Raw genomic sequence first — 22,372 nt, 5'->3', positions numbered from 1 at the left:
CCAACCAAGTAATGCCTTTCCAAAAGTTTTTTCTGTGTGCAAGTTGATTTACTCACAAAATCTTTTCAATTCTATAATACAGGACTGTGCACAGGTAGGGTTTTTCAGGCTTTGGTCTCTGTAGCAGAAGTAGAGAACTTGACGTGAAAAATTTGCTGCTGCCAGTTCTATGATTTTTGGAAGAATTGGATGGGGTAGGATCTTGTAATTAACACCTTATTCCTCATCAATGTTGAAGGTTCTTGGAGGAGTTTAGAACAGTCTGTTGTTCAGAGCCTACTCTGATGAAGCCCACTCCACTGGTGTTTGGAAATGCTACTGCAAAAAGCAGCAAAAACCTAACTTAAGCATATTTTGTTCAAGCAGTCAGTTCCTTAGCTGTATACTGCCACTTCGGGGCCAAGTTGTCTTTTTAACATATTTAATTAGCCTTTCTTAACACTTTCAAGAAGTCTTCTGTAGTATTCTAGGAATAAAAACTGGTCAGGTTATACTACAGGAGAAGGCCCATTATATAAATTAGCGCATCCTTCCTCTCAACTCAAGACCATTCCCTCCCTTAAGTGCTTTATCCAGCTTTAAATGATCTGTAAGCCTGCTCTGTTTTAGGAGTGGAGATGTTATCCCATGGCCTATTAGATCATCTGCAGTGGGACAACACTTACTTGCAGATGTCAGATTTCACTTAGGCTAGTCTTTGGGACCTCATTGGAAGAATATAAATAATCTTTGTTATTTCTGGGAATGAAATGAGTCTTCCTTTTGGGTACAGTGCATCAGGCAGATCATACTGGGTGAGAAGTAGTGTGTATGTTGCACTGATTTATTTATTTAATTTTTTTAGGGGCACTGAATTTTGTATGTGCTTGAGTTGAAGTTAACTGGGTGGTATTAGTAGTTGTGAAAGTGGTTTGTGCAGCTCATACAGGTTCTGAGATGTATTTAAAAAAAATCAAGTTCAAACATTCAAGCTATGCCTTTGAAAATATACAAGCAAGCTGTTTTACTAATGATAGCTCTAGATTTCTAACTCTTGAACCTTCCATAAGTCAAATAAGAAGTGGGTTTCCATCATATGTGCTGGTCCCAAAATAAACTTGACTGTATTTCTTTAAATGTGGAACAAAAAATGTATTAAGGAGGAGCTGCGTGTTAGATGTTGGACACTTGTCCTTATACTAAGATTTTCTATTAATTTCTTGCATTGCTGAAGTCTGTCACTTGGAACTGTTGGTCCCTTTTATGGTTTCTGCTCAGTTACGTCTTAAAAGGAGGTTACTGGCCACCTGTTCAGGTAACTCTAAAAGAGTATCCTTTAACTGTTCATGTGTAATTACTTTTAATGAGACTCAGAAGCTCACTCTGTTACTGGGAGATGTATCTTTTTAGCTTTCCATGGAATTGTTTACTTGGGTGAACAGAGGAGAAGTTGCACCAAGCCTTTTACTGTACTAATGGCAAAAGTTAAAGTTATTTTTAATGTTTGCCTTCCCACCTTCTCTAAGTGAATGGATTAGCTCTTTATCAAACACTGTAGTGTTGGGTAGATACTATTCAAATCTTTTTTTACCCTGTCATGCTATTTCCTAATGGGCGGTGCTATAGATTTCATAGCTGTATTTCTTCCAAGTTGTTAAATATCAATTCAAAGGACAGCCATTATGTATTCTAGCAAAGAAATGTGAAGCATTGTATGTGAAATGCAGTGGCTAGGATGAAATTAGTTGTATGTACAGAAGACTGAATTGCAGGGGAGAGGCTGCTGAGGAGATCAATATTCAAGTAGAAAATAGGTTAATCATTTGGGGAGGAGATTAAAATATGAGGAGCTGTTTTTAGATGGCAATATATAAGCAACTATAATGCAAGAAGATTTTAAAATAAAGCAAAACAAGAAATGCTGGAGTTGATAGTAAAAATACTTTATAGAAAATGTATTTATATCCTTACTTTTATATACAGATAAATACTTAAGATTTATGCTGACTTCTTGAGTAGAAATACTTCAGAAAGGAGATGTGGCTAGAGAACCAAGCACTATTAAACACTAAGAGCTAGATAGTTTAGTATTAATGTCAGTAAACCACCCCTGTGGTGTCTTCAAAGGCATGTGGTTTCAGAGAATTGCTGGTGCGGTGCTCCAAGGTGGGGTTGTGATGCCAGGAGGCAAGGAAGACCCCAGATGGCCATACCAAACATGAAAATTGTGAACATGGTTAATGTTGTCGGGTTCCATTTATCAAATGGGACAATCTCCACATTGATGTGTTATGACTACTGGCATGATAGGAGTTTAAGGTCACATCTTCATATAAGTTTGCTTTAAATTCTTCGTTTTAGAATTTTAAAGGCAAAACCTGGGGTCCCACCTACAACAGTAAGTACCTTCACTATCCCAGTTAAGTTACTGCTACACATGGGTCAGCAATCTAGAAATGCTTTGGAGCAAACTGTACTGCTTTGCTCGCTCCTGTGCTGCTGTTGCTATTCCTGTGTGACAGATGGGGGCTGTTGAATCAGTATAAGGTACTTTCTGCACCAGCTAAATGATGGATACCCTAAAGCTTGAACCAGGATAGCTGCCTAGTGAAAATACACACTGCTTCCTATGCAACAAAAATGTATTGGTGTAACTGTCATGTAGACAGGACACAGATGCTTCACAGCAGTGTTGTGCAGATCAGGTTTATTAACTGCGCTCGCACATCTAGCAGTGGGTCAAGATACCGTTGTGCTAATGTTACATGTATGCTAGCCACAAAGACAGTCTTCAGTTACCTTCTTATTTCAAGCACTATGAAATCCACAGACTTGAGAGCAAAGGAGAAGAGATTTGGAAAATAATGAGAAATGAAAGGAAAAAGAAGGGTTTCAATTTAGCCTCCTGGTTGTGTTCTGCAGGCATCACAGTAAACGTTTGTCGGACAGTAAGATGTCTTTGCATGTATTTGTGTGAAGCCCTCCCAAACATGTGGGATAGCATGTAAGAAAGCAAGAAGGAGCATACTGGATTTTCAGAGAGGACTGTGAGCTGATTACAGGTGGGGATCAACATATCCATGCTGAATAAGAAATTGGTAGATTGAGAAGAGATGTTGAAGGCCAGGCTTCTCCATGAAGGAGCGAAGAGGACCGGGAGAGGGTAAAGATTGGGTCAGTAAAGGGATCTTTTGCATCAGCCTGTGAATGAATGTGAGCAGGGTGTCAAGCACTGCCACATCCTTTTCTCTGTTGTTAGGACATGAGATGGGTTGACCCTGGCTGGTTGCCAGGTGCCCACCAAAGCCGTTCTATCACTCCCCCTCCTCAGCTGGACAGGGGAGAGAAAATATAACAAAGAGCTTGTGGGTCGAGATAAGGACAGGAGAGATATCACTCATCACTTACCGTCACAGGCAAAACAGACTCAACTTGGGGAAATTAACTCACTTTATTACAAATCAACCAGAGTAGGGTAATGAGAAAAAAACCGAATCTCAGAACACCTTCCCTCCACCCCTCCCTTCTTCACTGGGCACAACTTCACTCCCGGCTTCTCTACCAACCCCCCCCAGCGGCACAGGGGGAACGGGAATGGGGTTTACGGTCAGTTCATCACACGTTGTTTTCTGCCGCTTCATCCTCCTCAGGGGGAGGACTCATCACACTCTTCCCTGCTCCAACGTGGGGTCCCACCCACGGGAGACAGTCCTCCACGAACTTCTCCAACGTGGGCCCTTCCCACGGGCTGCAGTTCTTCACGAACTGCTCCAGCATGGGTCCTTTCCACGGCGTGCAGTCCTTCAGGAGCACACTGCTCCAGCGTGGGTCCCCCACGGGGTCACAAGTCCTGCCAGAAAACCTGCTCCGTGGGCTCCTCTCTCCACAGATCCGCAGGTCCTGCCAGGAACCTGCTCCAGCGCAGGGTTCCCACGGGGTCACAGCCTCCTTTGGGAAACCCACCTGCTCCGGCGTGGGGTCCTCCACGGGCTACAGGTGGATATCTGCTCCACCGTGGACCTCCATGGACTGCAGGGGGACAGCCTGCCTCACCATGGTCTTCACCACGGGCCGCAGGGGAATCTCTGCTCCGGCGCCTGGAGCATCTCCTCCCCCTCCTTCTTCACTGACCTTGGTGTCCGCAGAGTTGTTTCTCTTACATGTTCTCACTCCTCTCTCCGGCTGCCGAATCTGCCTGTCCCAACTTTTTTCCTTCTTAAAAATGTTATCACAGAGGCGTTACCGCTATCGCTGATTGGCTCGGCCTTGGCCGGCAGCAGGTCCATCTTAGAGCTGGCTGGTATTGGCTCTCTCTCGAACACAGGGGAAACTTCCAGCAACTTCTTACAGAAGCCACCCCTGTAACCCCCCCCCGCTACCAAAACCTTGCCAGCAAAACCAATACAGGACATAAGATGGGGGGTAGATAAAATCTGCATGATGGTGTCTTTTCTGCTAGTATCTATGATCTAGTTGAGGTAGAAGAAAATGGAGATAGTGTAGTCATGATCAAAGTTGATGATGGGATTCAAGAAATATTACATGGGCCAAAATGTGTATTTGCGCAGAAGGCAGAATGTTAACCATCAGTACTCAAAAAGCTTAATAGCTTTTTGAGTTGGTATGAAAACTCACCTGGAAGGACCAAGGGAATGTTCTGATTTCTGTTAAAGAAAGCCTCAAACAGGCTAGCATCAGCTTTATTCTTTATTGAGCCAGTGCTCTGTTGGGTAGGCTTTCTCTATAGGAAGGTCAGAGACAGGTGTTGGGTAGGTCAGAGGAGTCTGGAAATGTTACTAATGAGAAGCGGTAAAAAATGCTAGGGTGAACTGTTCCTCAAAGCAGAAATACAACAAAAAAATTGCACTTCAAAAGACTTATTAAGAATTATGTGAAATTCCCTCAGGAAATCTCCTTCGAACAGCTGTTTGTATCACTTCTGTCTGTGGTTAAACATGAAAGATCACATTGCACACCCCAGACTTATATGGCAGACTTGATATCAAATTGTCATGCAACTTCCTTCCATCTACAAATCCAGAAGTTTCTTGGAAAGCTCAGAACCAGATACTTTCCTTGAAAACTTCTACCTCTCTACCTAATGACTGGTCTCGCTTTGTTCAGTTTTTTTTCTTTAAATTTAATCCCTCTCCGGCTCTACTTCTTGATAGTTGAACCAAACATACTAAATGAAGCTATATACAGTTTATACTAAAAACTAGCATGAAGGAGAACAACTGTGGATGTTTTATCAAGGCCATACTGGAATTTTCTAAATGCACTTGTGGTTTTTTTGTGATCTGGTAGTTCTTCCAGGCAACTCAACCTTAATTGATTTTATATGTGTGTTTTTAAATTATTTCAGGCAAAACCAAAATGTGGAAAACACAAAACATTGTACCTACCATATCAGAAAGGTGTGCAGGTTTGTGTAATTGATGGATTTGAGTCTTACACTTATTTTTATCTTTGTTGTTACAGGAAATAATGAAAAAAGTGTGCCACAAATCTTGATCAGAGACCTGAAATTTGAGAAGAAGTCATTAGCTAAGCTCATGTTTTCTCCTGATCAAGAAAATCATCCATCAAAAGCACCAGTAAAATATGGTGAATTGATTGTATTAGGGTAAGTGTTTTGTGTTTTGGTTGGAAGTGAGAATGAAGGTAGAATTTCAGGGTGCACTTAAAGCAGATAAAATGCAGGTTGCCATGAGATGGTCCCACAACCTACCACTTGAACTCCCTCTTTCACAGTGTATCTAGTGAGCGTGCAACTGAATAGTAAGTTGATCAGCTTTTCTTTGGTAGCTGATCTCATGTAAGGGAGGGAGTAGAGGCAGGGCTGCCTTTTTCAGTGACAACCAGGTGTTATATGTAATGGGATATATTGGAAAATTGCACTGCAGTATGCATACTTTTTTGTGACAGCATAAGCATGGAGGTAGGACTCTAAACACTTGAGTAGATGTGTTCTTCCCAGGTAAGCATTTCATGACAAAGGCAGCCAATTTGTGGAGGGTTTCCCAGTTGGTTCCAGGTTGGGCCAAGACAGATGACTAACGTGATGATGCGGAAGGAGAGGTTCCCTAGGACTTGAAATAAAATAAAAGGAGTTTTATAAGAACATAGTAGCTTTCTATAATATCCAAGTGCAAACGGAAGATTTTAATAAAGCAAGTTTGCCAGCCGGCCTGTTTATGTTTAGACGTGTTCAAAGTGAGAGTCTGAGGGTTTTCTGATGGGTAAAATTGGAGTCTTGGAAGACAGCGTATCTGTTTCTTACAGGGGTTTATTTCAGTCAAAATTCTCTAAATACTAGCTCTCCACCAGGGTTGGTGACTGCTTAGAATCTTTCATTTACAGTGTGAACACATCATTTAGAGATAAATCTACAGGTAGGCATATAACCTTACTTGTTTTCATGTTTGGGACCCAAGTCTTTTTTGCTTGTTGGTAGTAGCTTTGAGATTAATCTGGGTAGCATTCCTTGCCCTACAAGCTTTGTGTGTTTAATGCCGTAATTCTGTGGGCATGTTTCAATATTGTGTGTATCAGTTCTCAGATTTAAATGTGAGCAATTGGAAATCTGTAATTATTAATACCACACTAATTAAGATGACTTTGTGAAATGAAAGAATGAAATGTAGAATGAAAGTTCTTGTGGGTCTGTATCTCGTGACAAGCTAAGTAATACAGGAAGATGGACTTTGTTCTTTTTCTGTGCTTTTTGATAGATACAATGGGTCTCTCCCAAATGGAGATAGAGGAAGAAGAAAAAGTAGGTTTGCTTTATTTAAAAGGCCCAAGGCAAATGGGGTGAAACCTAGCACTGTGCATATTGCCTGTACCCCTCAAGCAGCAAAGGTAAGCTCGATTTGTCTGAATAAGTCTTATTTCTCCTGGTGCTGTCTAAAGAGTTTGGTGGAGTCACTGCTGTTACACTGAGATGTAAATGATGTAAAAAGCATGAAGTTCTGGCTGCAAAAAGAATGGATTGTGTTTATCCAAGGATTTTTGGTACCTGTCAGGGTTAGCAAGAAATCATTCAGCAAAACAAATCTGGTTCCCAGTCCTTGCTGTGTCCAGAAAAAAAAATGTTTATTTTTGAAACATGAATGTTCAGGGCACAGGCTAGTCATGTAAAACACCTTCTATTTTGTTTTCCTTCTGAACTCACTGCAGACATCTGTTCTAGACTTCCTGTTTTCGCACTCACCCGTGCTTTAGGGTTAACTTTGCTTCATGTGAAGCTGACTTTTAAATGGTCCTTTGCCAAAGCTCTGTGTGCACTTGCTACTCCATCCAATGGGTAGGAGTTCCGCAGGGATGAGGACAGGTGGTTTTTGCAGGGCATGTTTTATAGGGCTTGTAATCAGTTTCAGAGTTCCCATTAAGAAGCAGTAAAGGAAGGGCTTAGGTCCTGAAGTTGAATTGTATTTCATGTCAAAATTAATATATTATAGCTAAGGTATTACCATGAAATACTTCTGTATTGTGGCGATGCAAGTGTATATGCAATTATGTTCAATAACAAATGGAGCATTTGTACTAAAACCAATGGAATTTGAGACTGCTTACTGGTTGTTTAGAGATCTCCAGTGTCAAGATCAGGCCCTTAAACAAATACAGTAGTGTTAAGTGTTTGACTCCTGAAATACCTTAACACTTAAGAATATTGATTCCTAAACTCAGGGGATGGCATAAAGTATTCTGAAATCAAAAGCATTTTGCTAACCAAAGCTCTTGTAATAGAATTACATCTATAGGAGATATGTGAAGAGAACATTTATTTTTGCTAATTCTTTATGGTCTTCAAGTAAGTGCTATTTAGAAGCACTTTTAGAATAGTGTTCAGTTCCTAGTAGGTAGTTGCAGAATGATAATCTAGACTAACAAACTGAAACCTAGATTACTTTGCTACAACTTCTGCAACCTGTGCTGAGTTTCTCCATTTTACCCTGTTTACTACGACTACTTGCTATGGTTTTTTGTCTAGGTATCTTATTAATCATCGCTAACTTTAGTATGAACTTGGATCCCATTTTTAGAATGAAGTCCCTAAGTTTTTGTCCTCACTTTGCTGTTGGAGAAGTTCAGGCTGAGAAGGCCATGAAGGTGTTACATTCAGTTTCAGCCTTTTTACTCAGTTGTTTTTGTTCTTCTGTGTTACGGCCAGTGTTGCTTTAACATGAAGCATGACTAATAATATGTCTTGGTTACGTGTATTTTGTTGCAGCGTGTGGTAAAGAGACCAGTTTGGTCTGTTGCTGAATCAACCCTACAGCTTTTTTTAATAGCCAGGACTGGTTTTTGTGAAGTTTAACTACAGGTGTGTCACTAAGAACCATCTGCCTTAATGCATTAATTGAGCAGAACAAGAGCCTGGTTGTATATATTGTCTGCTTGCTGCTGTATTCAGTAGAGTTATTGTTCACTGGTTCAATAATACTTGGCACTTTTTCCATAGGCAATAAGTAATAAAGACCAACACAGCATATCTTACACTTTGTCTCGGGCCCAGACAGTAGTCGTTGAATATACACATGACAGCAATACAGATATGTTCCAGGTATGTGAACTAAATATGATATGTACATGTATTCTTGCTTTTGGTAGTTTCTAAGGAGACATCCTCTCAAGAGGCTTTTTCCCTTGGACCCAAAAGTTTGCATGTGTCACCTTTGGCACTTTACTATTCAGAGGTGTTTAGTTCTGTTCATTCCCAAGGCCATTGCATGAACAAGGCTGTATATCTGTGCATCTCTTTTAGGCTTGGTCAGAGGTGAAAGTTGTTGGGTTTTGGGTTGGGTTTTTTTGTGACTAATGCACAGGATTATGGTTTTGCCTTTGATTGCTGGTCTGCAAGTCACGTAAGCTGTCTCCTAGTCCCTCCTTGCAAAATGAAGAATAAAGTTTTTTGAAGCACTTGGAATTTTGCTTCTAGCATTTACAAAGGGATTTGGGATCAGCCAGTTGGAGATGGGGTAGAAGAAATACAAAGTGAAAATACAGGAAAGCTTTTGACACAACTAATATGAAAAATACCCCTAACTCCTTTAAGCAAACCCAGAAATAAGTCTAAAGCCCTGGGCAGTGTGGAGAGAGGAGGCCCAATTCTCATGTGCTGGTAGTTCAGAGCAACTTTGCTGCAGTTCCTGTATGTATGAGAAGGAACCACAAACACATTTGCAGCTGCGGTGTGCGCTCATGTCTTATAATTATTTCCTGTTTTTCTCAAAAGGAAGGGTTTTGTTTTGGGGTTTTTTTGTGTGCTTTGTTCCTTCTGATTCCTGGACTGATCTTGTGTTGATTTTTTTGTTGTCACTAATTTATGGCAAGGAGTTTTGCTGTCACAGCATTTAGCTGTGACGCCACTGCAGGATCTAAGGAGGTGGGAGGTGTTGGTAAGTGGTGGAGGAAGCTGCTATGCAACTGCAAATACCTACAACAGAGCAAAAAGGCTTTAATGAACTAACTGCAGCATAAGCTATTGTTTGTGTAAGTGTTCTCTCTTTAGGCATGCTGTAGCATGTATGCTGCTCTAAAATTGCCAGTGGCATTCCCTGTGTACAGATGGGTTATCCTGCCTAAGAAGCAATAGAAAAATACATTCTGACAAAGCAGTTTCAGTCTCATGAAAGCTCTTCAGCCTTCACCAAAAAGCACCTCAGGCTTTTGGGTCTTCTGCCCAGCAGTTAATCAGTCTTAATATAACCAGCTATTTTATAAGAGGCTGAGAGCTCTGCAAGTGAGTGAAAGGTAATAGTGTGTAAGTGGGCTTTAAACCTGGCTACATGGATGTTTGCGAGAGGGATATAACTTCTCTTCATAAGGAAAAGGACAAGATGAGTTGACTGGAAAAGCAGTGAAACCCATGCAGTTCTATCAAACCCGATACAGTTGTGTGGGACTGCAGAAGTCATTCTTCTATGCAACCAGAAAAGAAGGCACAGCTACTAGAAAAATCTGATTGTAGTCAGATGTTGCATTCTTGTTGTGTTCTTTGCATATTAATGTAACCCCTCCCTGCCACAAACATCTTGTACCTGGTCTTTCCTGATAGATTTGCTGCTTCCTAGTGCCCCACCAGAGCTGGAGAGTCAGCTCGCATCATCTAATTTTCCTACATCTACACCTCCACCTAGTCTAGCATTGTTCAGAATATTCTGAGTGAATATCACTGAGTATCACTTTTCTTCCATCTAACTTCTGTTTCCTAGCTGTTTTGGTGCTGCTGCAGCTGGTCCAGCTGACTTGAGTGTAACCTTTCTGATGAGAAGGCCTTCAATGGGAAATCATCTCAGAATTGACTTAATTGCATCATTTTATTTCCCCTTCCTTCAGTTGGCTGTACTCAGCCTTCAGAATAACTTTGGTCACATGGAGGTGGAATAACTCATCAAATCAGATTAGGCTTTAGAAACCTAAATTTAGATTGGTGGAGGGGAGTGCTTCAAACTGTAATGTCATGATTTTTTCTTGATCACTTTTAAATGGTTTGAGTTTGGGTCTAGGAATATTCAAAGGCAAACTTCTAAACAGGTGGGGTTTTTTTGCTCCCTTTCCAGATTGGTCGGTCAACAGAGAGTCCTATAGACTTTGTCGTGACAGATACAGTTCCTGGAAGTCAGAGTAATTCAGATACGCAGTCTGTGCAGAGCACTATATCAAGATTTGCCTGCAGAATCATATGTGAACGTAACCCTCCTTTTACAGCAAGAATATATGCTGCAGGATTTGACTCCTCAAAAAACATTTTTCTTGGGGTAAGGTAACTCCTTCTTTTTTCCTCCAAGTTCAGTGCAGGCTTATTTTTAAACTAATTCATAGCTTCACTTCAGCCAAATTAAAAGTTTCCATTGATGTAATTTCTCTTAGGAGAAAGCTGCGAAGTGGAAGACATCAGATGGGCAAATGGATGGACTAACCACGAATGGAGTTCTTGTTATGCATCCTCGTAATGGATTTACAGAAGACTCCAAGCCAGGGGTGTGGCGAGAGATATCTGTATGTGGGAATGTGTTCAGCCTCCGTGAAACCAGATCAGCTCAGCAGAGGGGAAAAATGGTAAAAGTAGTGACCGATGTTTTATGCAACCTGTTTAAAATGGGTACAACTATAAGTGGTAAAGCTTGAGCATAAACAGAGGCTGGAGTCTGCTTCATTCAGTGTAGATATCACAACTGTAGTCAGTTACACTGACTTTTTATATGTCTGTCTTCGTATATGAAGGTGTCTTGGCTCAACCTGGATAACTGACAGAGTTTGTCTGCAAAATAGTACTTGATTGCAGATCTAGACTGCTCTCCTAAATTGAGTTGCCAGTCTACTATGCTCTTCTGCAAACTGTCATAGTCACGCACACATTCTAAAGAGTATTTTCCTGATTCTCCCTCTTGAGTTTACACTTCTAAGGTTTTCCCAATTTTCCTTTTTTATAGAATAATAAAGAATAATTATAGTTTTATTGACACATGCCTATATACGTGGATATCCCCTTCCACCTTGGCATTCTGAGTTTTCCTCTTGTTTCCAAAGCGTTGGTAACATTTCCAGGAGATGATTGGTTTTGGTATGACTTGGAATCTCTTAACAAAAAGAAATGCTACATGAACACTTATTTAAGTGATACATTTAGCTAGGAATGCTGACAGCTGAGTTTTTCTGGAGGAGAGGAAAGCCGTGTGTAAAGGTGTGTTTGAAGAAAACAGGCTAAAATGTGGTGGAGGACTAAACAAGACTTGTCAAGAAGTTTTTTGGTTTTTTTGTTTGTTTTCTTTTTTTTTTTTTTTTTAAAAAGAAGGGAGGGAGAGGCTGAAACTGGGCTCTCTATAGGTATCGTGTATAGGACAGTCAAGGAGCTGCTTGAAACTTTTTGCCTGGATCTTCCAGGCAGATTTGTATTATGAAAGTGCATTATGTTACTCTTCAGGTAACCTTAGGTGACACCTCTCTTTCACTTTGTCCATCACAAGGTTGACAACGAAACAAACCAACTCCAGGATGGCTCTCTAATTGACCTGTGTGGAGCAACACTGCTGTGGCGCACTGCAGAAGGGCTTTCACGCACTCCTACTGTCAAGCACCTGGAGGCACTAAGACAGGAAATAAATGCAGCAAGGCCTCAGTGTCCTGTGGGGTTTAACACCTTGGCATTTCCCAGCATGAAGAGAAAAGATGTTGTAGATGAAAAGCAGCCGTGGGTGTACCTGAACTGTGGCCATGTCCATGGCTATCACAATTGGGGAAACAAAGAGGAGAGAGACGGCAAGGATCGCGAGTGTCCCATGTGCCGCTCTGTCGGCCCCTATGTGCCTCTGTGGCTTGGATGTGAAGCGGGATTTTATGTGGATGCAGGACCTCCAACTCATGCATTCAGCCCATGTGGACACGTGTGCTCAGAAAAGACAACTGCATATTGGTCCCAAATTCCTCTTCCTCATGGTACTCATACTTTTCACGCAGCCTGTCCGTTCTGTGCGCATCAGCTGGCTGGTGAGCAAGGTTACATCAGACTCATTTTCCAAGGACCTCTTGACTAACCCATGTGTTACCAAGGACTGCAGTAAACTGATAAGCTAAGCGATTCTGATTTTTAAACCAAGTGTTTTTCGTATTCTCTGGGCTTTGCTGGTTTGCATTAAGATGAAGATTTTTTTTTTGTTGTTACAACAGCTAAATCCCTCTCTATTGAGAAAAGTCTGGGAATGGAAGAAACGGGGGGAGAAGGGGGAGAACTCCTGCTTTCTTTAGTTAATAACTACTTCTGAAGAGGTGAAGGAAGTGTTGTAGAGTGAACTTCAATGCCTTCCGTTTAATGGCTTTGAATCACGTGCCCACAGTGTTTGAAAGTTGTTTCCTTCTTTTTGTATATGGAGGGTAAATAGTTCAAAGAACATTAGTTTACAGCTTGGATGCAAACATTGTAAAATACAAATGTGTATATTAACTCTTTTCTATTTATCTTTATTATTGAAAATACATAGAATGTTTAGAGAGTAGCATGGTCATAGTGTGTTACATCCAGCAATTGGATGTGTAGAGTAGTTCTGGATGGAGAAGAACCTGAGATGGAAATGGTAGAAAAATCTTTTTTAATCTAAAATACTGAGTTCTTAGAATAGTTAAAATGCTTTTTAAACAAAGCTAATGCAAATTATGAGGGCATAAAGGTATGTTTTAACCATGTTGAAAGGTAGGTAAGAAGGACTTCTTAAAATGTCTTTTTGGTAGGACTGTACTTAAGGTCTGGTTATGAGGAGAATATTTACCAGACTCTTTGAATATGCAACTTAGTCTAGATTAAGGATTTTTTCTCCCTTCATGCTAACACATCTCTTTATTTAGCATTAGTGATATTTGTGAGGGTTTTTCCAATCTTAAACATTAACAAACCTGAAAGACGAGGCTCATTTTGTTCTGTGCTGTTTGGGGCAGGGCTGAGGGGAGAGGCGGATGCGCCCTTGCACTTGTGTGGGGAGCAGGGAGCAATTTGTGAGTCGGCCACTGTCCCAACTTGTGACACGCTTGTCAGTCGGATGTTCTGCCTTTCTTCTGGCCCATTGCAAACTGGCGTGTGGGAGCCACGGGCTTCACGTGCTTGCCTTTACCCTGTTGCGAGGTGCAAATACTCATCTAGGCTGCACATGGAACAAAGTTGAAGCCTGGTACCCAAGGGATGCGTGCCCACATCCTAGCATCCTCATGCAACTTGTCACAATTGGCAATCTGTTAGGGGAGTGCTTGAGCCGGGACTGGACTGGGCTCCTAGACCTCAGTGTGGGATGCTTGTGTAAGGTCTGCTCATGCTGCGGTGGGCTTTAGTTAGTAGTCTCTCTCTGCTCTCCCCTCCCTACCCTTCCTTTCCCTCTGTATCCACCAGAAAAGGCCAGTGCACTACATCCAGCTTTGCTGCTAACCCACTGTGCTTCATGACAAATACACAACCTGACCTTTTTAGGATTCGGTTGAGCTTTTTTTGGCCAGCTTCATACTTTTTTTTTCCTCAAAATACGTACTGTATAATTGACAGTAGCAAATTTCTGTACTTTATAGCATAGCTTTAATTTTTCCTTTCGAAGCTATTCTAAAATTTTCTTGGTTAAAGAGAGACCTATGTTGCTTCGATGTCATGAATTATTTACTTTGTCAATTGTTTCTCCATTTTTAAAAAAATTATATATATTGTTTGGTTCACTCAGGAAATGCATGTGTCAGGAAACCTGTATTATAAGTTCAGTTAGCTGTCATGTACAAGTAACTGCTGTTACTCCCTTTCCATAGAAATATAACTGATTTTGACATTTTCCAGATTATATGCATTAAGTAATGAAACTTATGCAGCAAGAAATCCCTGTATTGTAGTTGTTCTAATCATTTTATTCAAACTATACTATACTGTAGTTTAATTTTTATTTGCAAATTAATTTATTCAAACTATGTGAGTAAACACTTTTCAAAAATAGAAATTCTGGGATTGTCTGTTGCTTTGTTTCCGAGATGAGAAAGGTGGTTGGAGGTGGCCCTTCTGCTGTCACCTAAGGTGTCTGTTCTGCATGTGTGAATTAAGATCATAAAAAAGAAGCAACTGTAAATAAGAGTTTGCATGTTATCCTGGTCATGGATTTGAATGGCTCCTTTCAGATATGACCTCTCAATGTGTTTTATATTTAACCTTACATTAACAAAGCCAAGATTGTTGTTCAAAAGACACAGTTAAACGATCTTTTCCCTGAGTAAGTTACAAATAATGAAATGTAAGCAAAAACTTTAACTAAATGGCTGGGCTCTTCTAAAATGTCAAGAGCTCTTGATTCCATCTTCCACAAAACCACATTGATGCTTATTCTCTGGTCCTGATCTTGTTGACTATGGGGATATGAAAAATCAGAAAAGGACATGATGAAAGCTACAAAGCAGTATGAGTAATAAAAAGATGAACTGTGAAAACATTGAGAACTGGATGGTAGCAGACACACAGAAAGTAGTGTACTTGTCCTGTGTTGGAGGCACAGCTGGATGCTGGTGTGGAGCCAACAGTGCAGTTGGGTACATGCACATCTGACTGTAGAGGGGAAGAAGAGAGGTTCATGCCCAACACAACCATTGTTAAGCCTCTACCATGTTAAGATGGTATGTTATGCTTTCATTATCCTTCTTTGTCCTGCCCCCCTCCTCCAAAAAAACCCCAAACACCACAGAAGACAGTGTAGTCTTAGCAGAACTGGCTGTTTCTCTGGGTAGGGTTATGCTAAGATAACCCTTCAGAGTCTGCCCCACACTTTCTGCCTGTTGTATACTTTTCTTGACCCAAGCTGGGCTTGTTAATCCCATTTTTAAAAGGGCAGAACATGGGCATTCAAATGCCTGAGACACAGAAATCCCACTGTCAGAAGCAGAACGGCAGTGATTGAGTAGTTTGAGAAACAATTTCCATACAACATGCAAGCTAACTAAAAGCAGTAGCTTTGACTGTGGTTTCTTATTTGAGTTCCTTCTGGGCTTCTGTTTTTTAATAAACAATTTAAATAGAAGGTCTCGTACTCTGTAAACTGTAAAATGAATGTCACATTAAAAGTGTAATGATCCCTTTGACTCAACCAGCTGACTGAAGCACTCTGAAATTTAAGGCTTTTGCTTCTGAACAAATTTGGGAGCTGGGAGAAGTGCAAGAGGTTGCACTGTGCTGGCTTTGAGACGATTACAGCTCCACTTGGGTGCAGCCTAAATCAGCCCCTTTTACCTGCAAAAACCAGCCCCAAGTGAGATCTGTGGCCTTACCCTGCTTTCAAAGGTTTGTTTGAATGGAAAGAGGCATTGATGATGCAATGAGCAGATGGGACAGGACTATTCCCTGTGAGACCACCATAGGTATATGGAACTGATGAGGGAATGCATGTGGAGATGAGGTAAGTGTAGGCCCTTTTCTAGCATTAAAGTTTTGTGAAGATCTGCAGAAGTGCATCTGGAAATCAGCAGCTAGCTTTCTGCTGTTGGTTTGTGCATGGCTGCTCTGTTCTGTGCAGTTCTTTGTGTGATGTGTAATGCAGGTGATTTAATAAGCTAATTTGATTTTCAGCTGTAGGAAATTGCATGGATTTAACACTGGTAGAAGGCAGCAGCTTGGCACAGCAGCTGGCTAATGAAACCTTTTTCCCCACCCCAAAGCAGAAGTGGGGCAGCTTGGTGTGTTGACTTCACAGCAGGGCAGGAATGTGTTGATGGGGAGGTTGCTGGGGGCTTTCCCTGGGAAGGTGGTGGGTAGCCCAGCACTGACAGAGTGCCCTATTCCTATTCCCTTCACCGACTCAGCCATTGGGTTCAAGCAATACCACGAGCATGTGGTGTGGCTCTGAGATGTGTGGTGTAGGCTGGGGATGAGGCTTTCTAATCCCATCTGTGCCAGGCTTGTTACACCTGCAAGAATGAGGCTGGCATCTGGAAAGGTTTGATGACATCATGAAGTCACCCCAGCAGTCCTGTGTTTGAAGGTGCTCTGCAAATCCCATACTGACCCTGCTGTGGCATGCTTGATCTCCTTCTGAAGAGACAGTTTCCAGGCCTGATTCTAAAAAACATTTCCAGTTTCGCAATACAAATCTATTACAATGACTACAGCTACCTACGTGCACGCTGTCTTTCAGCCTGGGTTAGGCCTGGTTCCTGTTGAATTAGACCAGATTTCCTGGTCCTAGTCTTGGCTTGTACGATCCCTGCTTCCTTTTCTGTAAAAACACGGACAAAGCTTGTCTGTTTTTAATTTTAGCACTCGACTTTAACTTTAGCTTCTAAGGCTCTTTCGTGGCCATAGGAGGTCACTTGTACACACGCTGTTGTGCAGGCTCTGAAAAAGATGTGGGAAAGCATCTGTGCAGGAGCTGTGATGGTTCCTGTGACATGTGTCGGGCTCTTTGGCAAGTGTGGCCTCTGCAGGGGCAGCAGCAAACCTGGCCCTTCCCAGGTGCTGCTTCCAGGGCAGCAGTGTGAGCTCAGGACCCTGTTTTCTTGCCGAGAACAGCACTGTGTCAAACTGTGCTGTTCAGATGCAGTAACCCGTGGTAACATCCCTGGCGCCACAAGCTGAGCTGGGGAAACTGATAATGTGCTGTTGCACAAGAAACAGCCGCCTGCTTCAGCTGTGCTGGGTGCTACTGGTTATTGGTCTGGTCCTGTCTGTCTCCTGAAAGCAAAAGGGTGGCAGGTTTAAAGAGCAGAAAAAACAGTGCTTTATTTCCTCAAGCCTAAGCTGCCCCTGTGAGATCAGCCATCCTGAACGCAGTCTCGAGGGACTGCAAAGCCTGCAGCAGGACCGGTGGCTTTGGACGTGCCTGAGGCTGTACGCTAGTGCAGTGTTAGGGAGCAGCGTTAGCCATAAGCCCCAGTGCCTGAATCTTTATGTTCCTGCCTCCGTCCCCCTGCGAGCTGCTGCCCATCCTTCTCCTCCCTCCAGCCCTAGCAGATACAGTCCTTTCCGCAGCTTCAGTAAGCAGGCGACTTCACAGAAGCTGGCCCCGTTCGCCTTGCCTGGCATAAGCTTGTGTGGGATCAGGTTAGGCATCAGCTGGGGCTGCATCCCCCGAGATGAGTAACCAGAGGCAAAGTGCCAGCTCTGGCAGTCAGGAGCTCCCTGCCCACCCACGGCCGCTCTTGGATTTGCTGCTAGCGTGCCCAGCTCTCCGTCCTTGTCCTACTGCCCCTCTTGCAGGGCTGGCAGGAGGGAGTGGGAGCCAGCACCAGTGTCACCCTATCTTCTGGCCTGTGATGTTTACCTGGCTCTGCTGGCGAGGATGTGTTTGTGGCAGCAGTGAAGGCACCAGCAAATACTCGGTTCTGCCATCCCTGCTGAGGGCCCAGCACTACAATGCTGGGGGTTGAGACATCTCGCATCCTCTGTGTGAGCACGAGTGACCTTACGGATCAACTAGAGAAGCACTTTCCTGCTGGCAGCGGCAACTCCTTTGTAATTCGGCAGTGCCTGCAATATTGTGATGTTTTTATTTTGAATGCTTTTGCTGATTTAGTGTCACTAAACAGCTCTGAGGCAGGACTGAATTATTAATCAACTCTGACTTCCTTCCTCTACCCTGTCTACGTACATAATAACAGCTCTGTACTGAGATCGTGACTGGAGATCCGCTGCCTTTCAGAAATACGATGAGGGTAGAGTCCTTTGGAGTTATAACTCATGCCAGGATTGGCTATTTTTCCTCCTTCTAGTGGAAAGGTCTCGTTAAAAGGCTTCCCCTCTACAGCACTTGCACAGCACATGACAAACTCCTAAGGATTCCCCATGAACGCACCACACGAAGCATGAGCAGCACAGAGAGGGTAGGTAGGAAATGGTAGTTCACATTTCCAGACAGTAGATGAAAGTGCAGTACGCAGTTAAATCATTCGAGGGGGAAAAGCTTCCTTATGTGTATTCTTTACTAATAACTCCCAAGATCATCCTGTCTGCTTATTTATAGTTTTTTGTCTTTGTCCTTTGTTTCTGCTTCAACCTCCCCCCAAAAATTAAATCAGATTCACTTTTCTCTGCAGTTGTTTTATCTGACAGTTTCTCAGTCATGTTCACCGTGGTTATGATTTTATGTGTTTCTATTGAAATAAGTAAATTTTTTTTAATGCATTGAACCATGTTGGCTGGACTCAGGCCCTGCAAAATGTGTTTTGAGGTTTATTTTTTTGGTCATCTATTCTTCAGCCTAGATATGGTTTCCCTTCAGTCTCTCCTGGAAAATGCTGGAAATGTGAGCTGGTAAAGGATAAGGGAAGAGCAATAGCTTTCTTGGGAAACAGCCACATGAAGTATGAGTCTTGTGGCGAGCCCAAGGTTTTATCTCTGGGCTGAGAGGATCCACTTCTTTCCCTGGATCATGCTCAGATCCGCAGCACCTCCCACATCCCAGCCCTCTGACACCTGTAAAATAATGTTTTAATATGACCACCTTACAAATGGGATCTACCTGTGCTATTCCCTTTGGTTGGCTGCAATTTAGAAGCTGAATGAACACAAAGCCTTTAGTACTTCCATATCCTCTTCTTTCCAAAATAATATTTTTAGCTGATCCCAGAAGATTTGAAACAAAACAAATGCATGCAGCAATATTCTAAACTTGCCTGGATGCGAAGCTAAAAACTGCAGCTTGCTGTCATGCGCTGTAGGAAAGCAATTGAGCCAACTCATCCTTTCCAAAAAACCCATGCGCTTTTTTTTTTTTTCTGTCATGTGGGAGGAGGAGAGAATTAGTTATTCAGTGGAACGAGGACAATTAAAAGCAAACGCAGCTTCCAGCGATGCCATCATCTGTTCTGTTAGCCCTGAGCAACATGGAGACAACCTGGCTTTTTAATTGGCCTCTTTTTTTTCTCTCTGGCCTGTGCTTCCAGTTGGCACAGTGGCTGACATTTTCAAAGGTCTCCGTAGGACTGAGATGCAGGCGTGCCCACTTTCATTTTGCCTGGACAATCACCTAAAATGTGACTTTAAAGGGGACAAAAGGCTCCAAATTGCAGTGACTTGAGAGGTCATGGTCTTACCTGCCCAGCTTGCCTTTCTGTGGAGTGTTGCCCGCTAATGGGGACATGTCCATGGGTCCCACCATGGGATGAACCTGTAGTGCCACCCTCCACCGTTGCTGGAGGTTAAATGTTGTCCCAGATGTGTGGCAGGGATGTGGGCACCTCTCCCATCTGCTGCCCCTTCCCCACAGCCTGTGGTCATGGTGGCTGGCAAAGCCTGTCCCAGGCCCTGCAGAGCAAAGCTTCCAGGGCCTCAGTTCATTTAATTAGCTTGCTTCACTTCTAAAAGCGAGCTAAATCAATCAGGTCTTTTAAATGCCACATAACGGAGCATGGCTATTTAATGCTTTTTCACTTACTTGCATTAAAAGTGGATTTAGAGCAGCTTTCCTGAGAAGCAGGGTAAGTGATGCTGAAGACCTCAGCTCCACCATCGCTCCGGGTGTTTTCAGTGTTACTCAGCGTTTCTGCCAGCGTCACTCTTTATCACTTGGAAATCTCACTCTGCCTGTTCTCCAGCTGGAGAAGCAGAAGGTGTGTCCAAGTGCCTTTGGGCGTGGATGAATCAGTGCTCACGTTGCACTCCTTGGCAGCTTTTGGCAACTGCCTGCCAGGGAAAGCCATCTCTGGAGCCAGGGCAAGTGCCTTTGCAAAAGGGGAGCTTGACCAGAGACTGTGCAGCCCTAAAGGAAAAAACCCAGCCCCCCTGTCCTTAAAACAATATTGCCAAATGCACAGTATTTATACAGGGGAGGGTTTTTCATACTGTGGAGGCCTGGAATTAGTGTTCCTCCTCACGACAGCATAAATACATTTATAGACGATGTGTGTCTGCATTTTGTTATATTTTTATCTTTATAGGTTAATGGATAATAAAACCAGGCTGCATTTATGTTTCTGCAGCAAAAAATATGTTGAATGGTATCACGCAAGAGGCTTAGGCTCTGCTGGCCTCAATCTTTCAGACTGCAATTTAGGGGCTAATTCGCACTGCAGAAGTATAAAGGTGGGACATCAGAGGTTGGCTTCCCCAGAACACAGCAGAGGAAGAGAAGAGCAGCTGCGGGAGTCCCCAGGGTGGAGGTAGGTATTTAACCCACCTTTGCTCTTGGTACTCAAAAAAATAGCAATGCACCACTGTATTCTGTGTAGCAGCAGTTTCTAAATGACTTTCCTCAGCCCAGCTTGCCACCTGGTTGATCCTTACATCCTGTATACATGCTGTCAGCAATCACTTTATATTTGCTGTCAGATCCCGAGTGGCAATGCGAAGCAGCATCAGGTCCAGGTGCCTCCTGGGCAATTCTGTCCTGTCCGTGGCAGAGCCTCCACTGGGGAGCTGGCAGCTAATCCATTTAACGTGGGCTTTTCTGATAGGGGAGAGTGCTAATCTTTTAATCATAATGTCAATCTGTCCCGAGTCCAAACTTGTTATCTCAAAGGAGGAAAGCAGGTTTGCCAGAGGTGAGTTTTTCTTCCAAAAACCCCCGTGTTGATCGGCATTATGTTATTGTCCTCTACGTGTGAGCTCTGATCAGATTTCTCTTTATTTTGCTCAGTATGGATTTCAGATGAGCTAGTCTAAAATTGTAGTTCTGGTTCTCTTTTGAGTACCAGTTCTTAGCACCTATGGAATTTCCCTACTATTTCAAAGGAAAAAAAAAAAAAACAATAAGGGTTCCCAGATTGCTTCAAACAATTTTTTCGCAGGCTTTAGATGAAAGCTTCTTTGCATCAGCTGATTAAAAAATGTATTGTTCATAATGTAATCATGGATCCATGGAAGGTCCTCTCCTGCACGAGTCTGCCCCATGGCAGGGTCAGTTCTACCCAAATCTTGCTTGTGAGCATTCATCTCACCCTTTCAAAATCTGCAGTAATGGAGAGAGACTCCACAACCTCTCCAGGCAGCCTGTTCCTTGGTTCTACTATCCTCCTAATGAAAAATTGCTCCTCATCTTGAACTTAAAGCCCCCCAGAAGGAAAGTTTTAGCACATTACTGCTTGTTCCCTGCCCCCTCCCCCCCGAGGATGTGGAGGCTATAGTTTTTCCTCTCTCCTTCTAGCAGCCTTTTACATAGTTGAAGGCTATGAGCATGTCTCTTCTCAGCCTTTTCTTCTCTACGCTACAGCAGTCCTTTTGATCTTTCTTCATAGGCTGTGTTTGCCAGACTGCCGGGGTTCTTGCTTGTTTCCTGAACTCTGTCTTCAACTTCACCACGTCCTCCCTGAGGCCCTCCACTTGCCGAGTGAAGTGGGAAGGTCCCTGCCCATGTCCTGCATGCTGTATGTCCCTCCAAAGACCCTTACCCACCTCCTCCACTGGGGAAAAATATCCTGACAGTTCTTGGTTTCAGTACATTTCTGCCCATTGAAAAGCATTTCAATTTTGGGTGCCTGAGCGCCGAATGCTGAGCAATTTGGATCTTCTACAGGGTCTTCCTTTCAGGTTTTAACCGCAAGGTGAGGGGGATGATCCACACCAAAACAACCCTACGCAAGCAAATATTGGTGCTGCTGACAGTGTCACTGCTGCACCCAAGAGTGGGTCTGTGCACTCCTGGGACGGGGCTAGAGCAAATTCCACCCTGAAAAACATGACGGAGAGGCTCTCTCCCTACCACAGGCTTCTGTGCTTCTCCTGGAGCACCCTCAATTCACCGCTCTTTGGGGGACAGGTCCTGCATTAGGACTGGCCCTACGCAGACCAGCGGTCTTACACAGCCAAGCTGCTCCCATCTTCCCTGTGAAGCCAACTCATTAATGAACAAAGCTAGAACTTGTCGATTCCCACTCAAAGTAAACTGAAGAGGAAGTTGAGACCAAAGACTTACCTACTGTTGGGGGTGGGGTGGGGGATGTTTTCTTTAAG

The 22,372-nt window shown here is 43.0% G+C and overlaps 1 protein-coding gene across 12 annotated transcripts in view; it reads left to right on the top strand.

The window, feature by feature from the left end:
• The window catches only part of PELI1 (pellino E3 ubiquitin protein ligase 1), a 48,556-nt gene extending 32,978 nt beyond the window's left edge, over positions 1–15,578 (top strand). For 10 of the 12 annotated variants that reach the window (XM_030022905.2, XM_030022898.2, XM_030022901.2 and 7 more), the window contains 6 exons: positions 5,461–5,605; positions 6,714–6,843; positions 8,447–8,548; positions 10,548–10,745; positions 10,858–11,046; positions 11,955–15,578. In XM_030022905.2, the coding sequence (XP_029878765.1) occupies positions 5,535–5,605; positions 6,714–6,843; positions 8,447–8,548; positions 10,548–10,745; positions 10,858–11,046; positions 11,955–12,521 (1,257 nt within the window). In that variant the 5' untranslated portion in view covers positions 5,461–5,534 and the 3' untranslated portion in view covers positions 12,522–15,578. The remainder of the gene's footprint in view (positions 1–5,460; positions 5,606–6,713; positions 6,844–8,446; positions 8,549–10,547; positions 10,746–10,857; positions 11,047–11,954) is intronic. The other 2 variants (XM_041125370.1, XM_041125369.1) reach the window with 2 other exon arrangements.
• The last annotated feature ends 6,794 nt before the right edge of the window (positions 15,579–22,372 follow it).

Source organism: Aquila chrysaetos, chromosome 8 (assembly GCF_900496995.4).
Source record: "Aquila chrysaetos chrysaetos chromosome 8, bAquChr1.4, whole genome shotgun sequence".
Lineage (NCBI taxonomy): Eukaryota > Metazoa > Chordata > Aves > Accipitriformes > Accipitridae > Aquila > Aquila chrysaetos.
Note: the sequence above shows the minus strand (reverse complement) of the source record. Positions and strands in the feature narration are given on the sequence as shown.